This window comes from Cherax quadricarinatus, chromosome 89 (assembly GCF_038502225.1).
Source record: "Cherax quadricarinatus isolate ZL_2023a chromosome 89, ASM3850222v1, whole genome shotgun sequence".
NCBI classification, from domain to species: domain Eukaryota; kingdom Metazoa; phylum Arthropoda; class Malacostraca; order Decapoda; family Parastacidae; genus Cherax; species Cherax quadricarinatus.
In genome coordinates, this window is record NC_091380.1 from 4,313,317 (window position 1) to 4,338,363 (window position 25,047).

Here is a 25,047-nt window from a genome sequence, read left to right on the forward strand (position 1 = left end):
AAACACTACCACCATCATCCCACCTTCTATATACAATACAGGATCCATGCTACACCTATGACCTCGGTACCTCTCACCCATTCTTAACTACCCCAACATCAGTCACTCATGCATTTAATGCCTTGACAATAAAATTTCCTCTCCAACAATCATAGCATGAGAGACCTGCTATTTCAAAACAGATTCACCTCACACTGCCCTGAAATCATTATATTTCTTCTACCTTCACCACACTCCCACATCCAAACTACTCTAGGTCTGACCCAATTTGCTAACACTCCAAGTTCCAGCCTCACTCCTGAACTCCATCATATACCCCCCTCCACAACCCTACCCCAACATGAACCTCACCCAATGCCAAATCCTCACACAACAAAAAAATCTAGTGTATTTTCATAAAAATAATGACCAATGCCCAAGTTGAAAAGGAAGATAAACCAAGAAATGCTGTAAAGCATCAAGAAAACTAGTAAGAAAGTGGAGAAGATTCCTATTGCAGTAACAACTCAAGGAATTACACCTAAAATGTGAAAGACTTAGAGATCCTGGACTTTATATACTAGCCTGTCTGAGCTCAACAGTATTTTATATATCCTGATTATAGCCCCTCTTGTTCTTTTTTACTCCAGTGTCATAAGACCAAGTTCTCACATTCTGATTTAGGTGCACATACTACCTTGCTTTGCAAGGCAATGTATGGTATTAATGCCCTTTCAAAACAGCTCTCTATAAGTTATCCCTCAATAAGTTTTTTTTATTTTGAATAAAAGTCTCTATCCATAGCCAACAGGCAATTTCCCAAACTGAAAACATGGAGACATAAGACAAGGTCTCTATATTTTAACCAAGGCATGATACACAATATTTAAGAGCTGGTAATGTAAAAACATAAGAATAGAGGAAAACTGCAGTAGGCCTACTGGCCCAAGCTTGGAAGGTCTTTCTCAAGCTCAACCACTGTTGCTTGTATATTAGATTTAACTATATTTAGGTTATGCAAGTACAGTGGACCCCCGGTTAACGATATTTTTTCACTCCAGAAGTATGTTCAGGTGCCAGTACTGACCGAATTTGTTCCCATAAGGAATATTGTGAAGTAGATTAGTCCATTTCAGACCCCCAAACATACACGTACAAACGCACTTACATAAATACACTTACATAATTGTTCGCATTCGGAGGTAATCGTTATGCGGGGGTCCACTGTATTAGCTTCAAAGACTACTCTAATTTACAGCTTGTCTCAATCATCTACAACTGTATTGCCAAACCAGCAAAACAACCCCATAACAAAGTTTAAATTCTGTGCTAAACAATTTTAATGTTGCTTTAATAATGACAAAAGATACTTAACTAGCCTTGAACCAAAGCTATCATGCTACAACAACTGCGATGTTGTTATATTTTTTAGCAAGGTAAATACTGGAATGATGATGGTGACTGTTTCTCTCTTTGAGTCACCCTACCTTGGTGGGAAATGTCCTACGTGGAAAATACACTGTAGAGAAACCCTCAACATAACAAACTTCCACATATATCTGCTGCGTCAAACAGTTCGGTAACAAAAGTCAAAGTCTGTTGGTTTCATAACTGTGAGTTATTATCACAGCAAAACTCTCTCTTCTTTATCCACCATCACTGCCATTATAAACCATCCACTCCCTCCTAGCAGTCCATTATACCGAGGGGATTTACTGGATTCTTGTTTTTTTAACATGCTGGTCGTCTCCCACCGAGGCAGGATGACCAGAAAAAGAAACACTTTTACTATCATTTACACTATCATTGTCCTGCTAGAGATGTGCAAATACGAAAGTTCAGATGTCACTCCAAACAGCAAATATCCCCACCCCTCCTTTACAGTGTAGACATTGGACCTGCATATTCTTAATATAAATTACCTACTGGAAATCAACATAAACAATTAATTAAATTCAGCCCATCAGAAAGTGATTTTTTCTTATTTATGACACCAATCACTTACCAACAAGATAGGGTGACCCCCCCTAGAAGGAAATACATTCACCATCACTCATCCAACAGGTGTCCTGCCAAACATGCACAAGCATCACAACTGACATCATCAGAACTACAACATCCCCACTTATCCTTGGTTCAATAGTTAGCAAAAAACAAAACTGACTTTTTGTGTATATTTATATTTACATTGTACATGTATACATACAATATTTAGTTATTAAATAGTGTTTCAATCATTTATTCAAGAGATTCAATGCACCATAAAACTATAAATGGATTAAAAGATTTCATTATCTATGATTTATTAAATCAGTGTTAATGTGCTTTCAGATGATTCTTTGTAACCTGCACTACCAAGAGAGGGAGGCACTACAATCAAGTTTAAAGTGCTATCTAGAGAAATTGAAGGATAAAGAACAAACATCTATATCTAAAAATATATGCCAAGGTCAAAACAATCTTTCTCTGTCTACCACATCACTCTGCTCTCAATCCCTACAAAAACTTGTGCAATGTGCATTTTTTAACTAAAATAGTAATATTTCCTTAGAAATATGCCGGTCAGTGATTTTTGCCCAAGCCTCCCCAAATACATATGCTACAACATTATTAAAGTCAAAAACTTGAAGTAAAAAAAAAGGGGGTGGCAAAAGCAAAGGCTGTACAATAAAGTTCCAGCAGGCCTACTTACTCCTCTCCAATTAGGCTGAAGAGGAAAGTTTTAGTCTGTTAAATAGAGAAGATTTTTGAATGAAATGGTTAATTTCTCATTTACAAACTAAGGCTACTATATAGCTAACAATAACCAGGTTGTCTTCAATGGCTTAAGAAATCGTAATGACACGATTGCAAATAAACCATACCCCCGGCCGGGATTGAACCCGCGGTCATAGAGTCTCAAAACTCCAGCCCGTGGCTAGCTGGTCTAGTGGTTAACGCGACGGGCTGGAGTTTTGAGACTCTATGACCGCGGGTTCAATCCCGGCCGGGGGTATGGTTTGTCTTCAATTAACTTTTAAAATATAACAGTACAGTGCAGTACAGTACATTAAAATATTTCATAGTATTTCAATGTTTGTAAATTGGATAACCCATATTGAGAAAATACCTGGAAATTCAAAAGTTGAAATTCAATTATGGAACAAACTACAGTCTCTCCTTACTTAGCGACGTACTCGTTTACCGACGACTCAGACTTACGACAGGCTCTCTGACCGGTATGCGTACCTAAATAATGTATATTAGAGCTGATTTCCTCTAATCTGTTTATTATAATATACAGCACACTACTGTATAAACATTTAAAAATATACCAGTAATGTTATAAATGATGCAAAGGTAATATTAAAACAATATCAAAGATGGTTGACACAAACCCACTACCATTATAGTATGCTTCTCACTTAGCAACAAATTCATTTACTGATATGGTCTTAGGAACGAAACTCCATCGTTAAGTGAGGAGAGGCTGTACTACCAACAGCAACTATTTAGCCCTCTTCTTGATCAGAGAAACAACTCTTCTTGTGGAATAAAGGTCCAATGTATCATCAACACAGCTGTGATTAATAATGAAATTTTCTAATATTTTAGTTAATTAAATTTCTCCAGTGATGTTAGTGATATTCTGACAAATTCCTGGAAGTTAACTACAGAAAGCTGTGCACCAAAACTATGTAGCATTAAAGATTGTCCAAGGATGTTATGATCACAGTGTAAATAAATATTAGTGGTTAAAAAAAAATTATACAAGTTTCATGAAAGGAGTAAGAAAGAGCCACCAAGAGTAATATGAGAAAAAATATTTGAAAAGCTTATGAGAGAGCAGCATCTGGCTGTAACAATGTACCTGGCCAAACAAAATAAATTTCAGAAGCAAGCAAATGATAAAGGCAAGGAGCTTTTCAGCGACAAGTGAATGATGATGTTAGGAATGAACAAATGATAAAAGAATGAAAATAATGATGTAGAACTCTGGCACGGCGTAGTGGTACTGGACGGCCCCCTTACTGCTCTAAAGTGAAAATCACTGCAGAGTGCATCATAGCCTTTTTTCACTTTCAAATGCATATAAAAGCTTGATACATAGCATGTTTACACTCACTATCATATATTAAGTGAGCAATAGAGCTAGGCCTAAGAATGTATATACAGTACATACATTACTTCTTCTAAAATATTTTTATCCTTAGCTAATAGTGAGTGGTGAATATATTTATTTTAAGAAGTCTGAATAAATGAAGAAAACCGTTGCATTAGTGAAACACTGTACAGTGAAGAGCTGTAAAGCAGGGCCCATCTGTACTAGAATTTCCATATTATGAATCCATTCACATATCAATTTTCCCTAATTCTATTCCTTCTATTTAATTAAGACATTTACCCTTTCCATATGATTTTCCTTTCTTTTCTAATGGATACCTCAATACCATATGTCCAGGGAAAACAATATAGATTATAAAGATACATGATATTTTATTTATCCTAGAACCTAAAGAAAAAAAAATGCCTTTTCACTATCAGTGCAAAAATGTTCAAAGTATACAGGAGGGAATTTTTTTTATCCATTTTTTAACTACAGGTACTGTAGGATCGTGTAAGAGAGAAGACGATTATTTTCCAGTAAAAGTATGCTTTAGACAGTGTTGTGTCATGTTACCTTGGTTGTTCAGTATATTTACTGATGGGGATGTGAAAGAAGTGAACACTAAGAGTTGGGAAGAAAAAATGTGCAACTGAAAGTTCAATTGTACATTGGGGAGTCTGACACAAAGTAAGAATTGTCACATTTACTCTCTACCTGTGACAGTTCTTTTTGGAGATTCTGAAGAGAAGCTGCAAAAACTGGTGGAGAAGTTTAGGAGGATATGTGAAAGGAGGTGGAAACAAAGTGAACACATAAAATAGCAGGATAAAGAAGTAATGAATATAAAATTGGAGGGAGAGTGTATGGAGAAATTAATCAGATATTTGGAAATGGACCTGTTGGCAGATGGTACCATTGGAGATAAGGTAAACCAAAGAATAGATAAATGTGAAAAAATTGTGTGCAGAGAATTCTGAATAAAAAAAAATAAGATCTATGGGGTCAAGATGGGGCATATGCCAGAGTAATATGGGTGGGAGGCATGATCTTTAAAGGTTGCTGTGAGGAGGTGGAAAGCTTTGGAGATACCATGTCTGAGAGCAATGTGTAATGTGAATATTATGCAGAATTAGAAGCACTGAAATTAGAAGAAAGTGAGGGGGGTTATGAAAAGGTAATCCCACGTGACTGAGGTGATTTGCTTCATTAGGGATGGATAAGAAAAGGACAGCAATGAAAGCATATAAATCCAGGGTAAAGAGTAAGAGGCATAGTGGTCACCCCACGATGGGCTACTAAAAAAATGGTTATAACTATGACCATAATTTTTAAAAGGGTGGACCGGTAAGCCAGCAGAAGGCTTCGGTCGGATAACCAAAAGCTCTAACGGTGAGTCATCATCTGACTAAGACCCACAACAGGAAACACTTGACCCGTTTCCTGACGAACCTTACCTAACTTAATCGGGATGGGTTGGAGGGAAGGTTTGAGAAGGTTCTAAGTGGCAGAAGTTTGAGCATTTGGCAGGTGTGCATAAGTATGTTAGTTAAGAGTGAATTGAGGCAAAGTGGTTTATATGGTTTGAAGTGCTAATGGAGTGTGAGCAAGGAAATATTTATGAAGGGATTCAGGGAAACCAGTTAGCCATACTTGAGTCCAGGAGGTGGGAGGGAGAGACTGACAGTCGAATAGTAATCTGATTGAAATATCAGAGAACTTCTGAAAAAAAAAAAATTACAAAAGGCCAGTGTGTTTACCACTGGGCCAGCTGGCTCTAATAAGATTCATCCAATTAGGTATATTTCTATACACTATAGAGAAGTTAGCAAGAGCCCCACCATGACCACAAATGCAGATTTTTACTTCTGGAAAGATGGTGACAGAAATGACAGTGAATATGTTTTCTTTGGGTCACCCTACCTTGGGGAGAGATGGTCATCGAATTTAAAAAAAAAAAAAAAAATCTTTGTTATCAACCCACCCATCTTATATACCAAGGCTTGACCACCTACCTTTGGGGCTTTAGGTTCAGACACTCTAAGAGCCTCCCGGAAGTAGGCATCCACTGCATAATTGGCCTTCCTCTCTCGTTTAGGTGGCTCAATCCACATTCCAACAATTGCCTTCTGTTTGTTTCTGCAAACAAATTAAAATATAAACTCATGTACTTTAATAAGCTATGATAAAAAAAAGCTTATACTAGGACACACATTATAATGTTTATCTGATTAATGCAAATAATATTCACCGAGAAAGTAGATTATGGTAAGTGAAACTTGGAGGGGATATAAAAACACAATATGGTTAACTTATTGTATTTTAAGTGAAGGAAATGGAAGATTAGATGAATGCTTGGAACACGCCTATGACTGCAGGGTCTGTCATAACTTCCTCAAAAAGTCTTCAAAAGTTTAACACATTGGTCATTTCCCACCAAGGCAGGCTGATTCAAAACACACCTGCATTATTACTCATTTTCTAGCTATCTTTTCAAAGGTGCACAGATATCACAATTCAAATGCATTAACAACGCAAGTTTATCTTTAACTACTTTGCAAGGATAACTACAAAACTTAGGACATGATACAATTAGTTTTAATGATTCAATCTACAACATTAAAAATTAACCACGAGAAAAAATATTCCTGAAACAAAATATACACATCCTCAACAAATACATCTGTTAAAGAAACACACCTGTAATCTTCACCCTCAAACTGGTAGACCGAATTAGTAGGGACATCAAGTGTGAACTGGCGGAGCGACGACTCTCCGAGGGCCTCCAACTTCTTATTTAACTCTTCTGTCTGTTAACAAATAAAAATGAAACATGACATTTCTAAATAATTCAGAACACACACATTGTCTAAGTAAACAAGACACAAAACAGTGAATATTTCAATCTCTCTGCACCAGGATCCTCCTCAGTACAAAACACTTTCTTTTTAACACATCAGTCATTTCCCAAAGAAGCAAGGTAACTCAAAAAAGAAGAAAACACTTTCAACATCACAAAACATATTTTTGTTAAAGGATCCAAGTGCAGGCTTCATAAAACAATCAACTGTATTTGTCTACTTTCAAAATGTAGGTTATCCTAGTTCTTGGTTTGTGGGTGCATATGCTAAGACAGAGAACTTTAACCTGTAAACGGTCCAAACGTATATATACGTTTTTTCAACATTTGAAAGTATGTAAAAAAGTAGATCTTCTTTTTGTTTTTTTGTTTTTACATTTGAAAATGTGTAAAAAAAACTTTGATCTACTTTTTTTTTTGTTATATTTGAAAATATGTAAATATGTAAATATGTAAAGGGAAAGGGGACAAAAGAGACTGTAAAAATTATAGAGGAATAAGCTTACTGAGTATACCAGGAAAAGTGTACGGTAGGGTTATAATTGAAAGAATTAGAGGTAAGACAGAATGTAGGATTGCGGATGAGCAAGGAGGTTTTAGAGTGGGTAGGGGATGTGTAGATCAGGTGTTTACATTGAAGCATATATGTGAACAGTATTTAGATAAAGATAGGGAAGTTTTTATTGCATTTATGGATTTAGAAAAGGCATATGATAGAGTGGATAGAGGAGCAATGTGGCAGATGTTGCAAGTATATGGAATAGGTGGTAAGTTATTAAATGCTGTAAAGAGTTTTTATGAGGATAGTGAGGCTCAGGTTAGGGTGTGTAGAAGAGAGGGAGACTACTTCCCGGTAAAAGTAGGTCTTAGACAGGGATGTGTAATGTCACCATGGTTGTTTAATATATTTATAGATGGGGTTGTAAAGGAAGTAAATGCTAGGGTGTTTGGGAGAGGGGTGGGATTAAATTATGGGGAATCAAATTCAAAATGGGAATTGACACAGTTACTTTTTGCTGATGATACTGTGCTTATGGGAGATTCTAAAGAAAAATTGCAAAGGTTAGTGGATGAGTTTGGGAATGTGTGTAAAGGTAGAAAGTTGAAAGTGAACATAGAAAAGAGTAAGGTGATGAGGGTGTCAAATGATTTAGATAAAGAAAAATTGGATATCAAATTGGGGAGGAGGAGTATGGAAGAAGTGAATGTTTTCAGATACTTGGGAGTTGACGTGTCGGCGGATGGATTTATGAAGGATGAGGTTAATCATAGAATTGATGAGGGAAAAAAGGTGAGTGGTGCGTTGAGGTATATGTGGAGTCAAAAAACGTTATCTATGGAGGCAAAGAAGGGAATGTATGAAAGTATAGTAGTACCAACACTCTTATATGGGTGTGAAGCTTGGGTGGTAAATGCAGCAGCGAGGAGACGGTTGGAGGCAGCGGAGATGTCCTGTTTAAGGGCAATGTGTGGTGTAAATATTATGCAGAAAATTCGGAGTGTGGAAATTAGGAGAAGGTGTGGAGTTAATAAAAGTATTAGTCAGAGGGCAGAAGAGGGGTTGTTGAGGTGGTTTGGTCATTTAGAGAGAATGGATCACAGTAGAATGACATGGAAAGCATATAAATCTATAGGGGAAGGAAGGCGGGGTAGGGGTCGTCCTCGAAAGGGTTGGAGAGAGGGGGTAAAGGAGGTTTTGTGGGTAAGGGGCTTGGACTTCCAGCAAGCGTGCGTGAGCGTGTTAGATAGGAGTGAATGGAGACGAATGGTACTTGGGACCTGACGATCTGTTGGAGTGTGAGCAGGGTAATATTTAGTGAAGGGATTCAGGGAAACCGGTTATTTTCATATAGTCGGACTTGAGTCCTGGAAATGGGAAGTACAATGCCTGCACTTTAAAGGAGGGGTTTGGGATATTGGCAGTTTGGAGGGATATGTTGTGTATCTTTATATGTTTATGCTTCTAGACTGTTGTATTCTGAGCACCTCTGCAAAAACAGTGATAATGTGCGAGTGTGGTGAAAGTGTTGAATGATGATGAAAGTATTTTCTTTTTGGGGATTTTCTTTCTTTTTTGGGTCACCCTGCCTCGGTGGGAGACGGCCGACTTGTTGAAAAAAAAAAAAAAAAAAAAAAAAATGTAAAAAAAAAATGTATATCTACTTTTGTAGCAATACACATGTGAACGTAGATCTGCTTGGACCGTTTACGGGTTAAATGATTACTTTTGCATTAATAATCATAATAATGCCACTAAAATTAATGCAAAAGAACAGCAACATTATTGTTGCAGATAAACAACAAATATATTACGACAATTAATGTTTTGTTAGCAGCCTATTTTATAATTTTAAAATTGTGATGAACTTTTAAAAACTTAGAACCCAATTTATGTCAGAACAGAAACTGCATTTAATACTCACTTTCTCTTCACCTCTACCAATAATAGCATCAATATCTTCATCAGTAAACTCGTCATCTTTGCCTTTAAACACTTCATTGGCACCATGTCTGATCATAGCCAACATCTCATCTTTGGCCAAGGCATTTGTCTTGTTGTCCATCAAACGGCCTGAATGAAAAACAGAAACCAAGCTCATGAATAATGGATTTAAAAACAAAGCATAATGATCATTAAATGTAAAGTAGGCAACAGACAAGATGAAACAAGAACAAGACTTACTTAAAAAAGGAAAATGCACACATGCAATGCTTCGTCTGTGTATTTTGGGTCACACCCTTAACTGCAGTTAGTCAAAGTCAGTTAGTTTTCATCTCCATGCCCCCCCCCCCTATTCTTTCCTATAAAATTGTAAATGTAAAAATTGGAAATAGTCCCCTTTAGTTCAATAGGAAAATTGAGAAACTAGTTTTCCTTCTTAACTTAATGTTATTTTTTAACTATTCTAAAGAGTCATCTTAAGGAGTAAACTATAAATAAACAACAAATAAAGTGAGAGAACAGTGAGGTTTCTGACACTTGTTTCTGAGCTGCCACATGTTAAGGTCATTCCTTGTTTTTACTTTGGGATCAAGGGACCCCTAGAAATTTTTCATGCCTGATTAACAACTGCTGTATTATGTTATTATGACACTCAAAGAATTTTTTTTAACACACTGGTTGTCTCCCACAGAGGCATGGTGACCCAAAAAAGAAACACTTTCATAAACATTAACACCATCACTGTTTTGCCAGAGGCACACTGATACGACAGTTTAGATGTCCCTCTACACAGCAGATTGTACTGCACTTGGAAACTTCAAAACATACGAGGAATAAAAGGCACACTATCACGATAGACGACCGTTTGAGGGGAATATGTGAGGTGATAAGAGGAAAAATGTCCTCATGGGGAAATGTCACCAGTGTTATATCTTCGAAATTGGTCATCCTGTGTTATTTAACTATTGTAAGAGAATATGTTCATCACTTAATATTATAGCGCGAAAGTCCCCGTTTATAGCTAAAATAGAGACTTTTGGCGTTATATTATTATCTGTTAATATATGAAAAATACCATGGTATTATCATTATTTTGTTATTTTTATTATTTTTTTTTTATTATCACACCGGCCGATTCCCACCAAGGCAGGGTGGCCCGAAAAAGAAAAACTTTCACCATCATTCACTCCATCACTGTCTTGCCAGAAGGGTGCTTTACACTACAGTTTTTAAACTGCAACATTAACACCCCTCCTTCAGAGTGCAGGCACTGTACTTCCCATCTCCAGGACTCAAGTCCGGCCTGCCGGTTTCCCTGAATCCCTTCATAAATGTTACTTTGCTCACACTCCAACAGCACGTCAAGTATTAAAAACCATTTGTCTCCATTCACTCCTATCAAACACGCTCACGCATGCCTGCTGGAAGTCCAAGCCCCTCGCACACAAAACCTCCTTTACCCCCTCCCTCCAACCCTTCCTAGGCCGACCCCTACCCCGCCTTCCTTCCACTACAGACTGATACACTCTTGAAGTCATTCTGTTTCGCTCCATTCTCTCTACATGTCCGAACCACCACAACAACCCTTCCTCAGCCCTCTGGACAACAGTTTTGGTAATCCCGCACCTCCTCCTAACTTCCAAACTACGAATTCTCTGCATTATATTCACACCACACATTGCCCTCAGACATGACATCTCCACTGCCTCCAGCCTTCTCCTCGCTGCAACATTCATCACCCACGCTTCACACCCATATAAGAGCGTTGGTAAAACTATACTCTCATACATTCCCCTCTTTGCCTCCAAGGACAAAGTTCTTTGTTTCCACAGACTCCTAAGTGCACCACTCACTCTTTTTCCCTCATCAATTCTATGATTCACCTCATCTTTCATAGACCCATCCGTTGACACGTCCACTCCCAAATATCTGAATACGTTCACCTCCTCCATACTCTCTCCCTCCAATCTGATATTCAATCTTTCATCACCTAATCTTTTTGTTATCCTCATAACCTTACTCTTTCCTGTATTCACCTTTAATTTTCTTCTTTTGCACACCCTACCAAATTCATCCACCAATCTCTGCAACTTCTCTTCAGAATCTCCCAAGAGCACAGTGTCATCAGCAAAGAGCAGCTGTGACAACTCCCACTTTGTGTGTGATTCTTTATCTTTTAACTCCACGCCTCTTGCCAAAACCCTCGCATTTACTTCTCTTACAACCCCATCTATAAATATATTAAACAACCACGGTGACATCACACATCCTTGTCTAAGGCCTACTTTTACTGGGAAAAAATTTCCCTCTTTCCTACATACTCTAACTTGAGCCTCACTATCCTCGTAAAAACTCTTCACTGCTTTCAGTAACCTACCTCCTACACCATACACTTGCAACATCTGCCACATTGCCCCCCTATCCACCCTGTCATACGCCTTTTCCAAATCCATAAATGCCACAAAGACCTCTTTAGCCTTATCTAAATACTGTTCACTTATATGTTTCACTGCAAACACCTGGTCCACACACCCCCTACCTTTCCTAAAGCCTCCTTGTTCATCTGCTATCCTATTCTCCGTCTTACTCTTAATTCTTTCAATTATAACTCTACCATACACTTTACCAGGTACACTCAACAGACTTATCCCCCTATAATTTTTGCACTCTCTTTTATCCCCTTTGCCTTTATACAAAGGAACTATGCATGCTCTCTGCCAATCCCTAGGTACCTTACCCTCTTCCATACATTTATTAAATAATTGCACCAACCACTCCAAAACTATATCCCCACCTGCTTTTAACATTTCTATCTTTATCCCATCAATCCCGGCTGCCTTACCCCCTTTCATTTTACCTACTGCCTCACGAACTTCCCCCACACTCACAACTGGCTCTTCCTCACTCCTACAAGATGTTATTCCTCCTTGCCCTATACACGAAATCACAGCTTCCCTATCTTCATCAACATTTAACAATTCCTCAAAATATTCCTTCCATCTTCCCAATACCTCTAACTCTCCATTTAATAACTCTCCTCTCCTATTTTTAACTGACAAATCCATTTGTTCTCTAGGCTTTCTTAACTTGTTAATCTCACTCCAAAACTTTTTCTTATTTTCAACAAAATTTGTTGATAACATCTCACCCACTCTCTCATTTGCTCTCTTTTTACATTGCTTCACCACTCTCTTAACTTCTCTCTTTTTCTCCATATACTCTTCCCTCCTTGCATCACTTCTACTTTGTAAAAACTTCTCATATGCTAACTTTTTCTCCCTTACTACTCTCTTTACATCATCATTCCACCAATCGCTCCTCTTCCCTCCTGCACCCACTTTCCTGTAACCACAAACTTCTGCTGAACACTCTAACACTACATTTTTAAACCTACCCCATACCTCTTCGACCCCATTGCCTATGCTCTCATTAGCCCATCTATCCTCCAATAGCTGTTTATATCTTACCCTTACTGCCTCCTCTTTTAGTTTATAAACCTTCACCTCTCTCTTCCCTGATGCTTCTATTCTCCTTGTATCCCATCTACCTTTTACTCTCAGTATAGCTACAACTAGAAAGTGATCTGATATATCTGTGGCCCCTCTATAAACATGTACATCCTGAAGTCTACTCAACAGTCTTTTATCTACCAATACATAATCCAACAAACTACTGTCATTTCGCCCTACATCATATCGTGTATACTTATTTATCCTCTTTTTCTTAAAATATGTATTACCTATAACTAAACCCCTTTCTATACAAAGTTCAATCAAAGGGCTCCCATTATCATTTACACCTGGCACCCCAAACTTACCTACCACACCCTCTCTAAAAGTTTCTCCTACTTTAGCATTCAAGTCCCCTACCACAATTACTCTCTCACTTGGTTCAAAGGCTCCTATACATTCACTTAACATCTCCCAAAATCTCTCTCTCTCCTCTGCATTCCTCTCTTCTCCAGGTGCATACACGCTTATTATGACCCACTTCTCGCATCCAACCTTTACTTTAATCCACATAATTCTTGAATTTACACATTCATATTCTCTTTTCTCCTTCCATAACTGATCATTTAACATTACTGCTACCCCTTCCTTTGCTCTAACTCTCTCAGATACTCCAGATTTAATCCCATTTATTTCCCCCCACTGAAACTCTCCTACCCCCTTCAGCTTTGTTTCGCTTAGGGCCAGGACATCCAACTTCTTTTCATTCATAACATCAGCAATCATCTGTTTCTTGTCATCCGCACTACATCCACGCACATTTAAGCAACCCAGTTTTATAAAGTTTTTCTTCTTCTCTTTTTTAGTAATTGTATACAGGAGAAGGGGTTACTAGCCCATTGCTCCCGGCATTTTAGTCGCCTCATACGACACGCATGGCTTACGGAGGAAAGATTCTTTTCCACTTCCCCATGGACAATAGAAGAAATAAAAAAGAACAAGAGCTATTTAGAAAAAAGAGAAAAACCTAGATGTATGTATATATATATATGCATGTGCGTGTCTGTGAAGTGTGACCAAAGTGTAAGTAGGAGTAGCAAGATATCCCTGTTATCTTAGCGTGTTTATGAGACAGAAAAAGAAACCAGCAATCCTACCATCATGCAAAACAGTTACAGGTTTTTGTTTCACAGTCTTCTGGCAGGACGGTAGTACTTCCCTGGGTGGTTGCTGTCTACCAACTACTACCAACCACTATTTTGTTATTATCACTATTTTGTTATTATTATTGTTAGGGGAAGGAAGGAGGGGTAGGGGTCGTCCTCAAAAGGGTTGGAAAGAGGGGGTAAAGGAGGTTTTGTGGGCGAGGGGCTTGGACTTCCAGCAAGCGTGCATGAGCGTGTTAGATAGGAGTGAATGGAGACGAATGATACTTGGGACCTGACGATCTGTTGGAGTGTGAGCAGGGTAATATTTAGTGAAGGGATTCAGGGAAACCGGTTGTTTTCATATAGTCGGACTTGAGTCCTGGAAATGGGAAGTACAATGCCTGCACTTTAAAGGAGGGGTTTGGGATATTGGCAGTTTGGAGGGATATGTTGTGTATCTTTATACGTATATGCTTCTAAACTGTTGTATTCTGAGCACCTCTGCAAAAACAGTGATAATGTGTGAGTGTGGTGAAAGTGTTGAATGATGATGAAAGTATTTTCTTTTTGGGGATTTTCTTTCTTTTTTGGGTCACCCTGCCTCGGTGGGAGACGGCCGACTTGTTGAAAAAAAAAAAAAAAAAAAGGTAGGATTTCTTGTGTATATAGAGTTTAAGTCTCGGAACCATCCGATGAATTGTTCAATTGTTTATGTCCGGCTGGCTGACGTTTGGGTCAGCTGATCCAACCTGACGACGCGTCAACAGACTGGCAAGTAGTCAGTCTGCTCCCTGCTCTAGCCCTGACAACTGATCGTATATTGGCTCTTATGGTGAACAGTTTGAATGGTTTTGAGAATTGGACTCTAGAGCTGACTCAGTTTGTTCCTCATTGCTCTGAAAGATTCTTTTGATATTTATATTCTTGGTCAGTTTAGTAATCCATAGAGATACTTTATGGCCAGATTCAAAGGTCTTGTTAAATCTTGTACCTTTTGTATTTTGAGTTTACAGTCTTGTTAAGACAAAGACGTAAATGTTAATGAAGACTTAATTACAGGAAGAATAATTAAACTTCCTTATTAATGTGACATTTCCATGATTTTGAACTAAATGTATATGGTAAATTTATTGTACAAAGTATTAAGTTACATTAACTACAAAGAGAAGATAAAGTATTGTATTTAAATACTTTAATAAATTTGAATATTATTCTATGGAGTTTCCCAGTTGAAATTATTTCCCCTAGACTCTAAAATACCTTTAAATAACTCGGATCCAAAAATCTTGTTGCATAAGAAATAAATGGTAACAGGCCACATTCTGAAGTTCTTTAAAAAATTTCTTATTCGCAACAAATGGGGTACCCGTCCGGGATCTCTGTTGTTGTAAGACATTGATCAAAAGAACAATATTAAAGTTATATACTGGGAATTTATCTTTAGTTAATTTCAAAATATTGATCATGGAAGATCACATTAAAGAGTTATTTGAAGATTTAACATTGCCAAAGCTGGACTCCTTGAAACTTCAAACGTGCTGGCAGATAGCCCGTAAACTGGGAGTACCATACGATAGATAATAATCTATCGTATGGTATTTACTATGGAAAGACACTTGAGGAAATCTACCTAATAACAGTAGAAGAGAGAGGACCAAGGGAATATGATCATGGCATACAAAATACTTTGGGGACTAGACAGAGAAAGAGCCCACGCACACACATGCTCTAAATTCACTGAAGAGTAACGGGGACATTAAGAAATGTTTTTCATTCTCATGGCAGTAAGTTGAACATACTAAACGAAAAGCTGCTGGAGGCAAACAGCATGCAGAGCTTCAAGAGTGGATATAACTAGGCACTGAGTAGTTTCAAATTTAGATTGGATAAATACATGAGTGAGAGGGGTTGGATTTGAGTGGGACTTGCATATCAGAGCTTATTTCTTGGGTAGCATTGAAAATTGGGTTGGACAAACGTTTTGTTAGTGGGATGAATTATAAAGGACCTGCCTAGTATGGGCCAACAGGCCTCCTGCAGTGCTCCTTCTTTCTTATGTTCTTATGTTCTTATATTACACAGCCAATACCATAAGGGCAATAATTAGAAACAAATTGTTTCCAGGGGCCTCTAACCATCATGTAGCAGGAGATTCTGACTCTGAAAGTTTAGTTTCTCAAGTAAGCTACCAGTCGAGATTCGAAGTATTAGAAGAACAATTTCAAAGAATTGATCTTGAAATTGAATCAGATAGATTAGGTCCCGCTTTGGCTTCTAGTAAAGTAGATGCTGTTCGGCATTCGCCCGTTACTGAAGGAATTCCTATTAATGGTCAGCCTGGCCCTCACCAAGGTGCACGTCCAAAGGAATATCCACATACCGCCAGTTCAATTCCCTCATTCTCGATACCATCGGGGCATATTTCTCAAAGTCAGTTTGAGAAATTAGAGAGACTATTTATTTTACAGACTGCTCAAATTGAGGCTCAGCATAAATTAAATGAAGAAGACTTTCAAAGGGAAATGCTCCGCTATATAAGACAACAACAACAAGGTAATGTGAGTGAAAGATGTACTGAATCCTCAAATGATTCTTTCAATATACAAAAAGCTGCATCTATGGTTCCAAGGTTTAATGACGGAGATTTAGATACTTATTTTGAAGTCTTTGAGAATCAAGCACGTGCTATGAGCTGGCCCCGACAACACTGGGCAACCTTATTACATACATGTACTTCGTTGTCTGGTAAAGCTCAAAGTTGTACGGCTACGTTACCTTTTGAGAAATATGTGGATTATGATTCCGTTAAGAAGGCTATCCTAGAGGCTTATGATCTCCTCCCAGTAAGTTATCAAAAAACCTTTAGAGCATTAAAACGCCAGCCAACTCAGTCGTATGTAGATTTTGCACGTGAAAAGAAAATCGCTTTTGAGAGATGGTGTAGAGCTTCTAACTGTAAATCTATGGAAAGTCTTTCCCAATTGATCCTGCATGAGGATTTCTATAATAATTTACCAGAAGACTTGCATAGGTATTTGATTAGTTGCCCCATAGTAAATACACTAGAAACAGCCTCGCTCGCCGATAATTATGAAATATCTCAACAATTGATTGGCGAAACAAAAAGTAAGGAAACAGTGATCGAGTTCTTTCTTCTCCATTCTTCCGTCGTACTACATGCCTTATTTACCAAGAGGACGCTTACTATAAAGGAGATATTACCAAAGACGCTTGCAAACTCCCTACTGCGACCTATTGTCGTACGGGGGGGGGGTGTTATATCTTCGAAATTGGTCATCCTGTGTTATTTAACTATTGTAAGAGAATATGTTCATCACTTAATATTATAGCTCGAAAGTCCCCGTTTATAGCTAAAATAGAGACTTTCGGCGTAATATTATTAGCTGTTAATATATGAAAAATACCATGGTATTATCATTATTTTGTTATTATTATCACTATTATTTTATTATTATTGTTAGGTAGGATTTCTTGTGTATATAGAGTTTAAGTCTCGGAACCATCCGGTGAATTGTTCAATTGTTTATGTCCGGCTGGCTGACGTTTGGGTCAGCTGATCCAACTTGACGACGCGTCAACAGACTGGCAAGTAGTCAGTCTGCTCCCTGCTCTAGCCCTGACAACTGATCGTATATTGGCTCTTATGGTGAACAGTTTGAATGGTTTTGAGAATTGGACTCTAGAGCTGACTCAGTTTGTTCCTCATTGCTCTGAAAGATTCTTTTGATATTTATATTTTTGGTCAGTTTAGTAATCCATAGAGATACTTTATGGCCAGATTCAAAGGTCTTGTTAAATCTTGTACCTTTTGTATTTTGAGTTTACAGTCTTGTTAAGACAAAGACATAAATGTTAATGAAGACTTAATTACAGGAAGAATAATTAAACTTCCTTATTAATGTGACATTTCCATGATTTTGAACTAAATGTATATGGTAAATTTATTGTACAAAGTATTAAGTTACATTAACTACAAAGAGAAGATAAATTATTGTATTTAAATACTTTAATAAATTTGAATATTATTCTATGGAGTTTCCCAGTTGAAATTATTTCCCCTAGACTCTAAAATACCTTTAAATAACTCGGATCCAAAAATCTTGTTGCATAAGAAATAAATGGTAACAGGCCACATTCTGAAGTTCTTTAAAAAATTTCTTATTCGCAACACCAGTGGAGTGCCACAAGGATCTGTACTTGCTCACTATACAACCCGTTCTTGTTTTTAAGCATCAATGGTTTATGTATTGTTGTTCAGTGTCAACCATTCCATGTGTCCTATTTTCTTTCAATTTGTACTTTTACTTTAAATTAATTTTAAATTACCTCTACAAACCACTTTACCTAACTTTTTCTCTTCTTTTACCTTGTTGAATGACCATCTTGTCCAGACGAAGCTTCACCTCAGCACGTTCCACAAGTTTCTCTTCCATCGAGTTCTCCTGGATGAAACGGAATACCTTCACCTGCTTCTTTTGCCCAATACGATGTGCTCTGTCCATAGCCTGAACCAAGAGAGTATATTTATACTATGACTCACAAAATCGCAGTAACACTATTACAAACAAATGCTGGAATGAGTGGGGAGTGAACCAATGGCCAAGTCGGTAGGGCACTGGCCTGTGGCTTTTAGAACTCACCTGCCTTAGGTTCAAGCCCTACTCATTCCCAGATTTATATTTATACCATACACATTTTGTAGTTTGATATTAGCATTTGCCAAAATTGTCATGTACCAAAAAATTTCAGCTTTATAAAATTACAGAAAAAATCTAACCACTCAAAATTCTCCTTAGACAACACTAAGTTGAAGTTGAAGAGAATGTAATGAACTAGAAATAGATCATGTGCACCTGCAAATCCATCTGTGGGTTCCAATCAGAATCAAAAAGGATGACAATGTCTGCAGTGGCCAGATTGATACCAAGACCTCCAGCTCTGGTTGACAGCATAAACAGGAACTTCTCTCTGTTGACACACCAATGTACACTGTACACTATAGGCAGTATGGATAACTAGTGTAATCAACACTTGTCAATGCTCAATAATAACCCACAGAGACAGAAACTCCTCTACCGAAGATTATTATTACAATCATGAGGAAGCACTTAACCCATAGAGGTCATGCAGCACCTTGGGGAATGGAAGGCATTCAAACTTGATTCAAGGAATTGGAGCACAAGTCCAATTCCTTATATCAGGAGTGCCTCATCAGCATCTGCTGAAGAGGATCTCAAAAAAGGATCGAAATACATATATACAGACTTGATTTTCTGAGTTTCTGTGTCCATGTAGGCTCTTACAGGCAGTATATTTACTACTTAACCAACCTACAATACATGAGTATAGTTTATGATCTACAAACTGAAAAAAAGTTTATTATACAGTAGACCGTCGTTTAACATGGTACTGTCTTGCACGTTTTAGATATAGCATGATTGAAGAATTGCGGCATATTTTTGTTTAACACTTCATAAAATTAGTTTAACATGGTTGCAGGAGGGGAAAAATTTTGAGCACGTCGCCCGCCGGATGGGATGGTCTGTGGGTTACACCACTGTGTCAACGGGGGAGACCTACTGCCATGCCATCCCTTGTCTCCCTCAGTCACCCACACCACCCTCCCAGGCTTCAGTTCGGAAGCGTGTAGGATGACGAGATGATTGACGATATGTGTTCATTTACTTCTTTTTTTTTTTTAACAAGTCAGCCATCTCCCATCGAGGCAGGGTGACCCAAAAAGAAAGAAAATCCCCAAAAAGAAAATACTTTCATCATCATTCAACACTTTCACCTCACTCACACATAATCACTGTTTTTGCAGAGGTGCTCAGAATACAACAGTTTAGAATTTTTTTTTTTTTCAAAAAGTCAGCCGTCTCCCATATATTAAATCTGTCAAGCAATCATGGCACTGACTTGGATGAATGACTTACTGACTTGACTGAATGACTTACTGACTTGACTGAATGACTTACTGACGACTGAATGACACACTGACTTGACTGAATGACACACTGACTTGACTGAATAGCTTACTGACTTGACTGAATGACTTACTGACTTGACTAAATAACTTACTGACTTGACCGAATAACTTAATGACTTGACTGAATAACTTACTGACTTGACTGAATAACTTACTAACTTGACTGAATGACTTACTGAAAAAGATAGGTAGATATTATTTATTGATAGTAACAGTATAATTATACAATAACAAATCTAGAAGCAGTGCTTTGAAACGGGGTCTAGACCAGCTGATGATGCCTTACCATCAGCTGTATAATGTACTGCAGGGTAAAAGAGCCCAGAGATCCATTACAGAATTTATGCACACTCCAATACAACCATCAACTTCAGTACCTTTACCATCCACTTCTGCCGACAACCAACAACCATCCACCTCAGCCCAGTAGGGCCACACCATCCATATCCACTCTCTTCACAATCATCCACAAACACCATTACCCACAATTTAAGGTAAGAAGTACTATTATTTCTATTGCAATTGTAGTCTTAAGCAGTAATATATCACAACAATGCACTACAATTACACATTCACTTTTATTTTGTAAGATCTGGAGGTCTAAAAAAAAGTTGCTTGGTTTTTTGGGGGCTTCCAGGAACCTAACCCTATTTTTCCCATAAGTTCTTCAGTTTGTCTAACACGGTTTTGTCTAACATGGCTTTTTCAGGGAAGTAATTACTGTGTTCAACGACGGTCTACTGTAATTTAAAAACTATGATAGATACACTTGGATTTAATGAAGCATGGAACATGCCCTTAACTAATTATGTAGTAGTTTAATGCTTACGAATTGGGCATATTATATTCATCTATCTGCCTCTGTCGATCTTCATGTGCTGTCTGGCCATCAATTCGACAATATGAATACTTTCGCCATACACAATAGTCCTCCAGGATATCTAACATGCGAGTCATCTGGGAAAAGAGTAGGACACGCGACCCCATTTCCTGAAGCTTGGGGAGCAACTTGTCAAGCACAATCATCTTTCCAGCATTCTCCACCTGTCAAAAACACATCCTGTACAGAACTTAATCACTTTTATTACAGTGGAAAATTAAATATTACACAGGGAAATAAACAAGTGGATTTGTCTTACAAAATCGTAATGACACGATTGCAAATAAACCCACGATCAGAGTCATAAAACTCAGTCTGGAGTTTTATGACTCTCTGATCACGGGTTTTATCCCTGCCTTTGGTATGCTTTAAGTGGATTTGTCTTATGTTTAGCTTAAGAAGATTAAATATCTATATTATAGGGAGCAAGGGGCAAGTAACCCCTTCTCCTTCTACATGTAAAAAGAAAACCTTTCCGGGTCACTTTGCCTCAGTGGGAGACAGCCGGTGCATTAAAAAAAATTACATTATATGTAACAAAACAACAGTATACAACAGAACAAAGTCTTTAGCAGAAGAATATGAAACATTTAAGTAATCATTCATATCAGTATTCTACAATATTTGATTTAAATCTTTTTTTTTTATATCATGCTGGCCGTCTCTCACTGAGGGAAGGTGACCCTAAAAGAAAGAAACTTTCACCATCATTCGTACTATCACTGTCTTGCCAGAGGAGCGTAGATACACCAGTTTAATGTCACTCAAATTACCAAAATCCCAAACACATCCTTTTAGAGCATAGGCACTGTACTTCCCACCTCCAGGACTCAAGTCCAGCTAACCAGTTGCCTTGAATCTCTTCACAAAATATTCCCTTGCTCACAATCCAACAGCTCATTTCTACTCACTCCTACCTAACACACTCACATACCTGCTACAGTAAAAAAACAGCATTACTGTTTCAAGAAATTTTTCAACAAAACCAATCAGTACCTCACAAAAGACTATCATTACAACCTCCAGGAGTCTGCTTAGGAATTGACTAACTGTCCACGTGTTTATGTAAGAGACCCAAAATAAGTGCTTACCAAGTGGTAGTCTGTTGTGTACGGTGGGCCAGGCTCTGCTCCATCAAAGAGGTAAGGGTGGTTACAACACTTTCTTAGCTGCATGAGAATGTTCTGCAGACGCATCTTCTCTGTCCGACCAGCACCATTCACAATGTCGATGTCTTTCATTAAGATTTTTGTGTACCTATAACAAATATTAAATCAGCTTTTCAACAAACTTTTGAGGTTGTAATACTGTACTTGCTAAATTTGAAGACATTTCTCATACATGTGACAGATCAATAACAAGATGACTGACATACTTTCTGTAGTGATTACCTAAAACCCTCATAAGAAAACTACTAAAAAAACTCATTTCCCCAATAATCCCTTGAGAAAACAGCTACTAAACTGCCTGAATATTAAACATCATCAAAATACCCCTATATTAGCACTCTTTTCCCTCCTACATCCTTCTCTTCAACAGTTTATGGAAGCTGTCTACAAGCACTCCCTCCTCACATAAAACTTATTGCAGTCTTATCTCTCTGCCACATTCCTTCATCAGTAAAATCCTCCTAACATGTACTAAACTCACTTTATCAATACTATCTTTATCAAACTTATCTTTACTATCCAACTGCTGACTTGTTCTCCTTTATATCCCCATGTCAATCCCTTAGACATTCTCCTCTCAAGTATCTTCAATCTTTCCTCCCATCCACAGTCTCCTCTCCAATATCTTTCATCTTTACTCCCATCCACATTCTCCTCTCCAGCATCTTCAATCTTTCCACTCATCCACATTCTCCTCTCCAGCATCTTCAATCTTTCCACTCATCCACATTCTCCTCTCCAGTATCTTCAATCTTTCCTCCCATCCACATTCTTTTCCAATATCTTTTCATCTTTCCTCTCATCTACATTCTCCTCTCCAATATCTTATGTCTTCATATACAATGCTTCTACAATATAAATTCTGCATACAGTGGTACCTTGGGATATGAACAGCTCAAAATGCGAACAATTATGTAAGTGCTTTTGTAAGTGTATTTTTGGGGGTCTGAAATGGATTAATCTAATTTACATTATTCCTTACAGGAACAAATTCTTTTGGTATCAGCACTTGAACAGCCTTCTGGAACGGATTAAGTTCATATCCAAAGGTATCACTGTATTCACTTTTCCCAGCTTCATCATACTGCTACTTTGTTTTTGTACTTTTACAGTGGACCCTCGAATTTCATCATCCCTTTTCTGTATGTAAAATTACAGTTATTTCTATAAAATGTATTTTTTGTTAATATCTTTGGGTGTCTGGAATGGATTAATTGGATTTACCTTATGTCTTACGGGAAATATTAACAAAGAAATACTTTTTATAGAGAACAACTATAGTAACATCTTTTTGGGATTTTCTTTCTTTTTGGGTCACCCTGCCTTGGTGGGAGATGGCAAACTTGTTAAAAATATAGTTTTACATAAAGAAAAGGGATGATGAAATTCGAGGGTCCACTGTGTATACAATTTGTTGAGGTGACCCACATTCCTATTTCTTATTAAAAGCAGAAACAACTACAATTATAAGATAGTCAATTCAACATGTGGATTTCTTCAGTAATTATCTAAAATGATCTTCCAAATTACCTGTAAAGGTATTTTAAGTAACTAAAATATATCAGAGAGGGCTCCTATAGGTTTTGTAAAAAAAAAAAAAAAAAAGAAATGGGAACACAGGCAGGCCCCGCTTTACAGTGCTTCACTTTACAGCATTTTGATAATGCAGCGGTTTTCAAGTCTCCATTTATTCAGACTTTCTACAATAAATACAGATTCACCACTCACTGTAAGCTAAGTACAGTGGAACCTCAAATTTCAAATGTATCACTTATTGAACGTTTCAAAAATAAAACCCTTTTTCAAACCAACTTTATCCCTATTATCAAATGCGTCCCTATTTTCAGACCACCAAGTACTGGACCTGTCCGCCAGCCTGCTCCGTCCGCGTCCCCGCGCAGGGGCCATGAGCCAGTCTGGCTTTGTTGATGCTTGAGTGAACACTAACCTGTGCTCTCATTCAAACATTTTATGATTATTTCATTGTGTTTAGTGCTTGTGGAACTGTGAAATAAGCTACAATGGGAGCAAAGAAGCTTGCTAGTGGTACCCCTGTGGTAAAGAAAGTGAGAAACACCATAGATGTGAAGAAGGAAATAATACAGAAGTATGAGAGTGGTGTGAGACTTGCTGAGCTTGCCAGGATGTATGGAAAAAACAAGTCGACCATTGGTTCTATCCTGGCAAAGAAGGAACAAATCAAGGAAGCTGATGTTGCGAAAGGTGTTAATTTTTTTTTTTTTCAACAAACCGGCCGTATCCCACCAAGGCAGGGTGGCCCAAAAAGAAAAACCAAAGTTTCTCTTTTTAAATTTAGTAATTTATACAGGAGAAGGGGTTACTAGGCCCTTGCTCCCGGCATTTTAGTTGCCTCTTACAACACACATGGCTTACCGAGGAAGAATTCTGTTCCACTTCCCCATTGAAATAAGAGGAAATAAACAAGAACAAGAACTAGAAAGAAAATACAAGAAAACCCAGAGGGATGTGTATAAATAGGCTTGTACATGTATGTGTTAAAGGTAGTAGGTTGGTAGACAGCAACCGCCCAGGGAGGTACTACCGTCCTGCCATGCGAGTGTAAAACGAAGCCTGTAATTGTTTTACATGATGGTAGGATTGCTGGTGTCTTTTGTCTGTCTCATAAATTTGCAAGATTACAGGTACGTCTTGCTACTCCTACTTACACTTAGGTCACACTACACATACATGTACAAGCATATATATATACACACCCCTCTGGGTTTTCTGCTATTTTCTTTCTAGTTCTTGTTCTTGTTTATTTCCTCTTATCTCCATGGAAAAGTGGAACAGAATTCTTCCTCCATAAGCCATGCGTGTTGTAAGAGGCGACTAAAATGCCAGGAGCAAGGGGCTAGTAACTTCTTCTCCTGTATTACTAAATGTAAAAGGAGAAGCTTTCATTTTTCCTTTTGGGCCACCCCGCCTCGGTGGGATACGGCCGGTGTGTTGAAAGAAAGAAATATGTAAAACTGTAATTAATCTCTATAAAATGTATTTTGTT

General features: G+C 37.8%; 1 protein-coding gene across 4 annotated transcripts in view; it reads right to left on the reverse strand.

Annotated features, from left to right (window-relative positions):
• LOC128697146 (chromatin-remodeling complex ATPase chain Iswi-like) overlaps window positions 1-25,047 on the reverse strand; it is a 75,994-nt gene that overhangs the window by 14,356 nt on the left and 36,591 nt on the right. For all 4 annotated transcript variants that reach the window (XM_070104090.1, XM_070104093.1, XM_070104092.1 and 1 more), the window contains 7 exons: window positions 21,945-22,110; window positions 20,803-21,017; window positions 18,838-18,952; window positions 18,351-18,489; window positions 9,347-9,495; window positions 6,764-6,873; window positions 6,079-6,202 (listed from right to left, as the gene is read on the reverse strand). In XM_070104090.1, coding sequence (XP_069960191.1) covers window positions 6,079-6,202; window positions 6,764-6,873; window positions 9,347-9,495; window positions 18,351-18,489; window positions 18,838-18,952; window positions 20,803-21,017; window positions 21,945-22,110 — 1,018 coding nt within the window. The remainder of the gene's footprint in view (window positions 1-6,078; window positions 6,203-6,763; window positions 6,874-9,346; window positions 9,496-18,350; window positions 18,490-18,837; window positions 18,953-20,802; window positions 21,018-21,944; window positions 22,111-25,047) is intronic.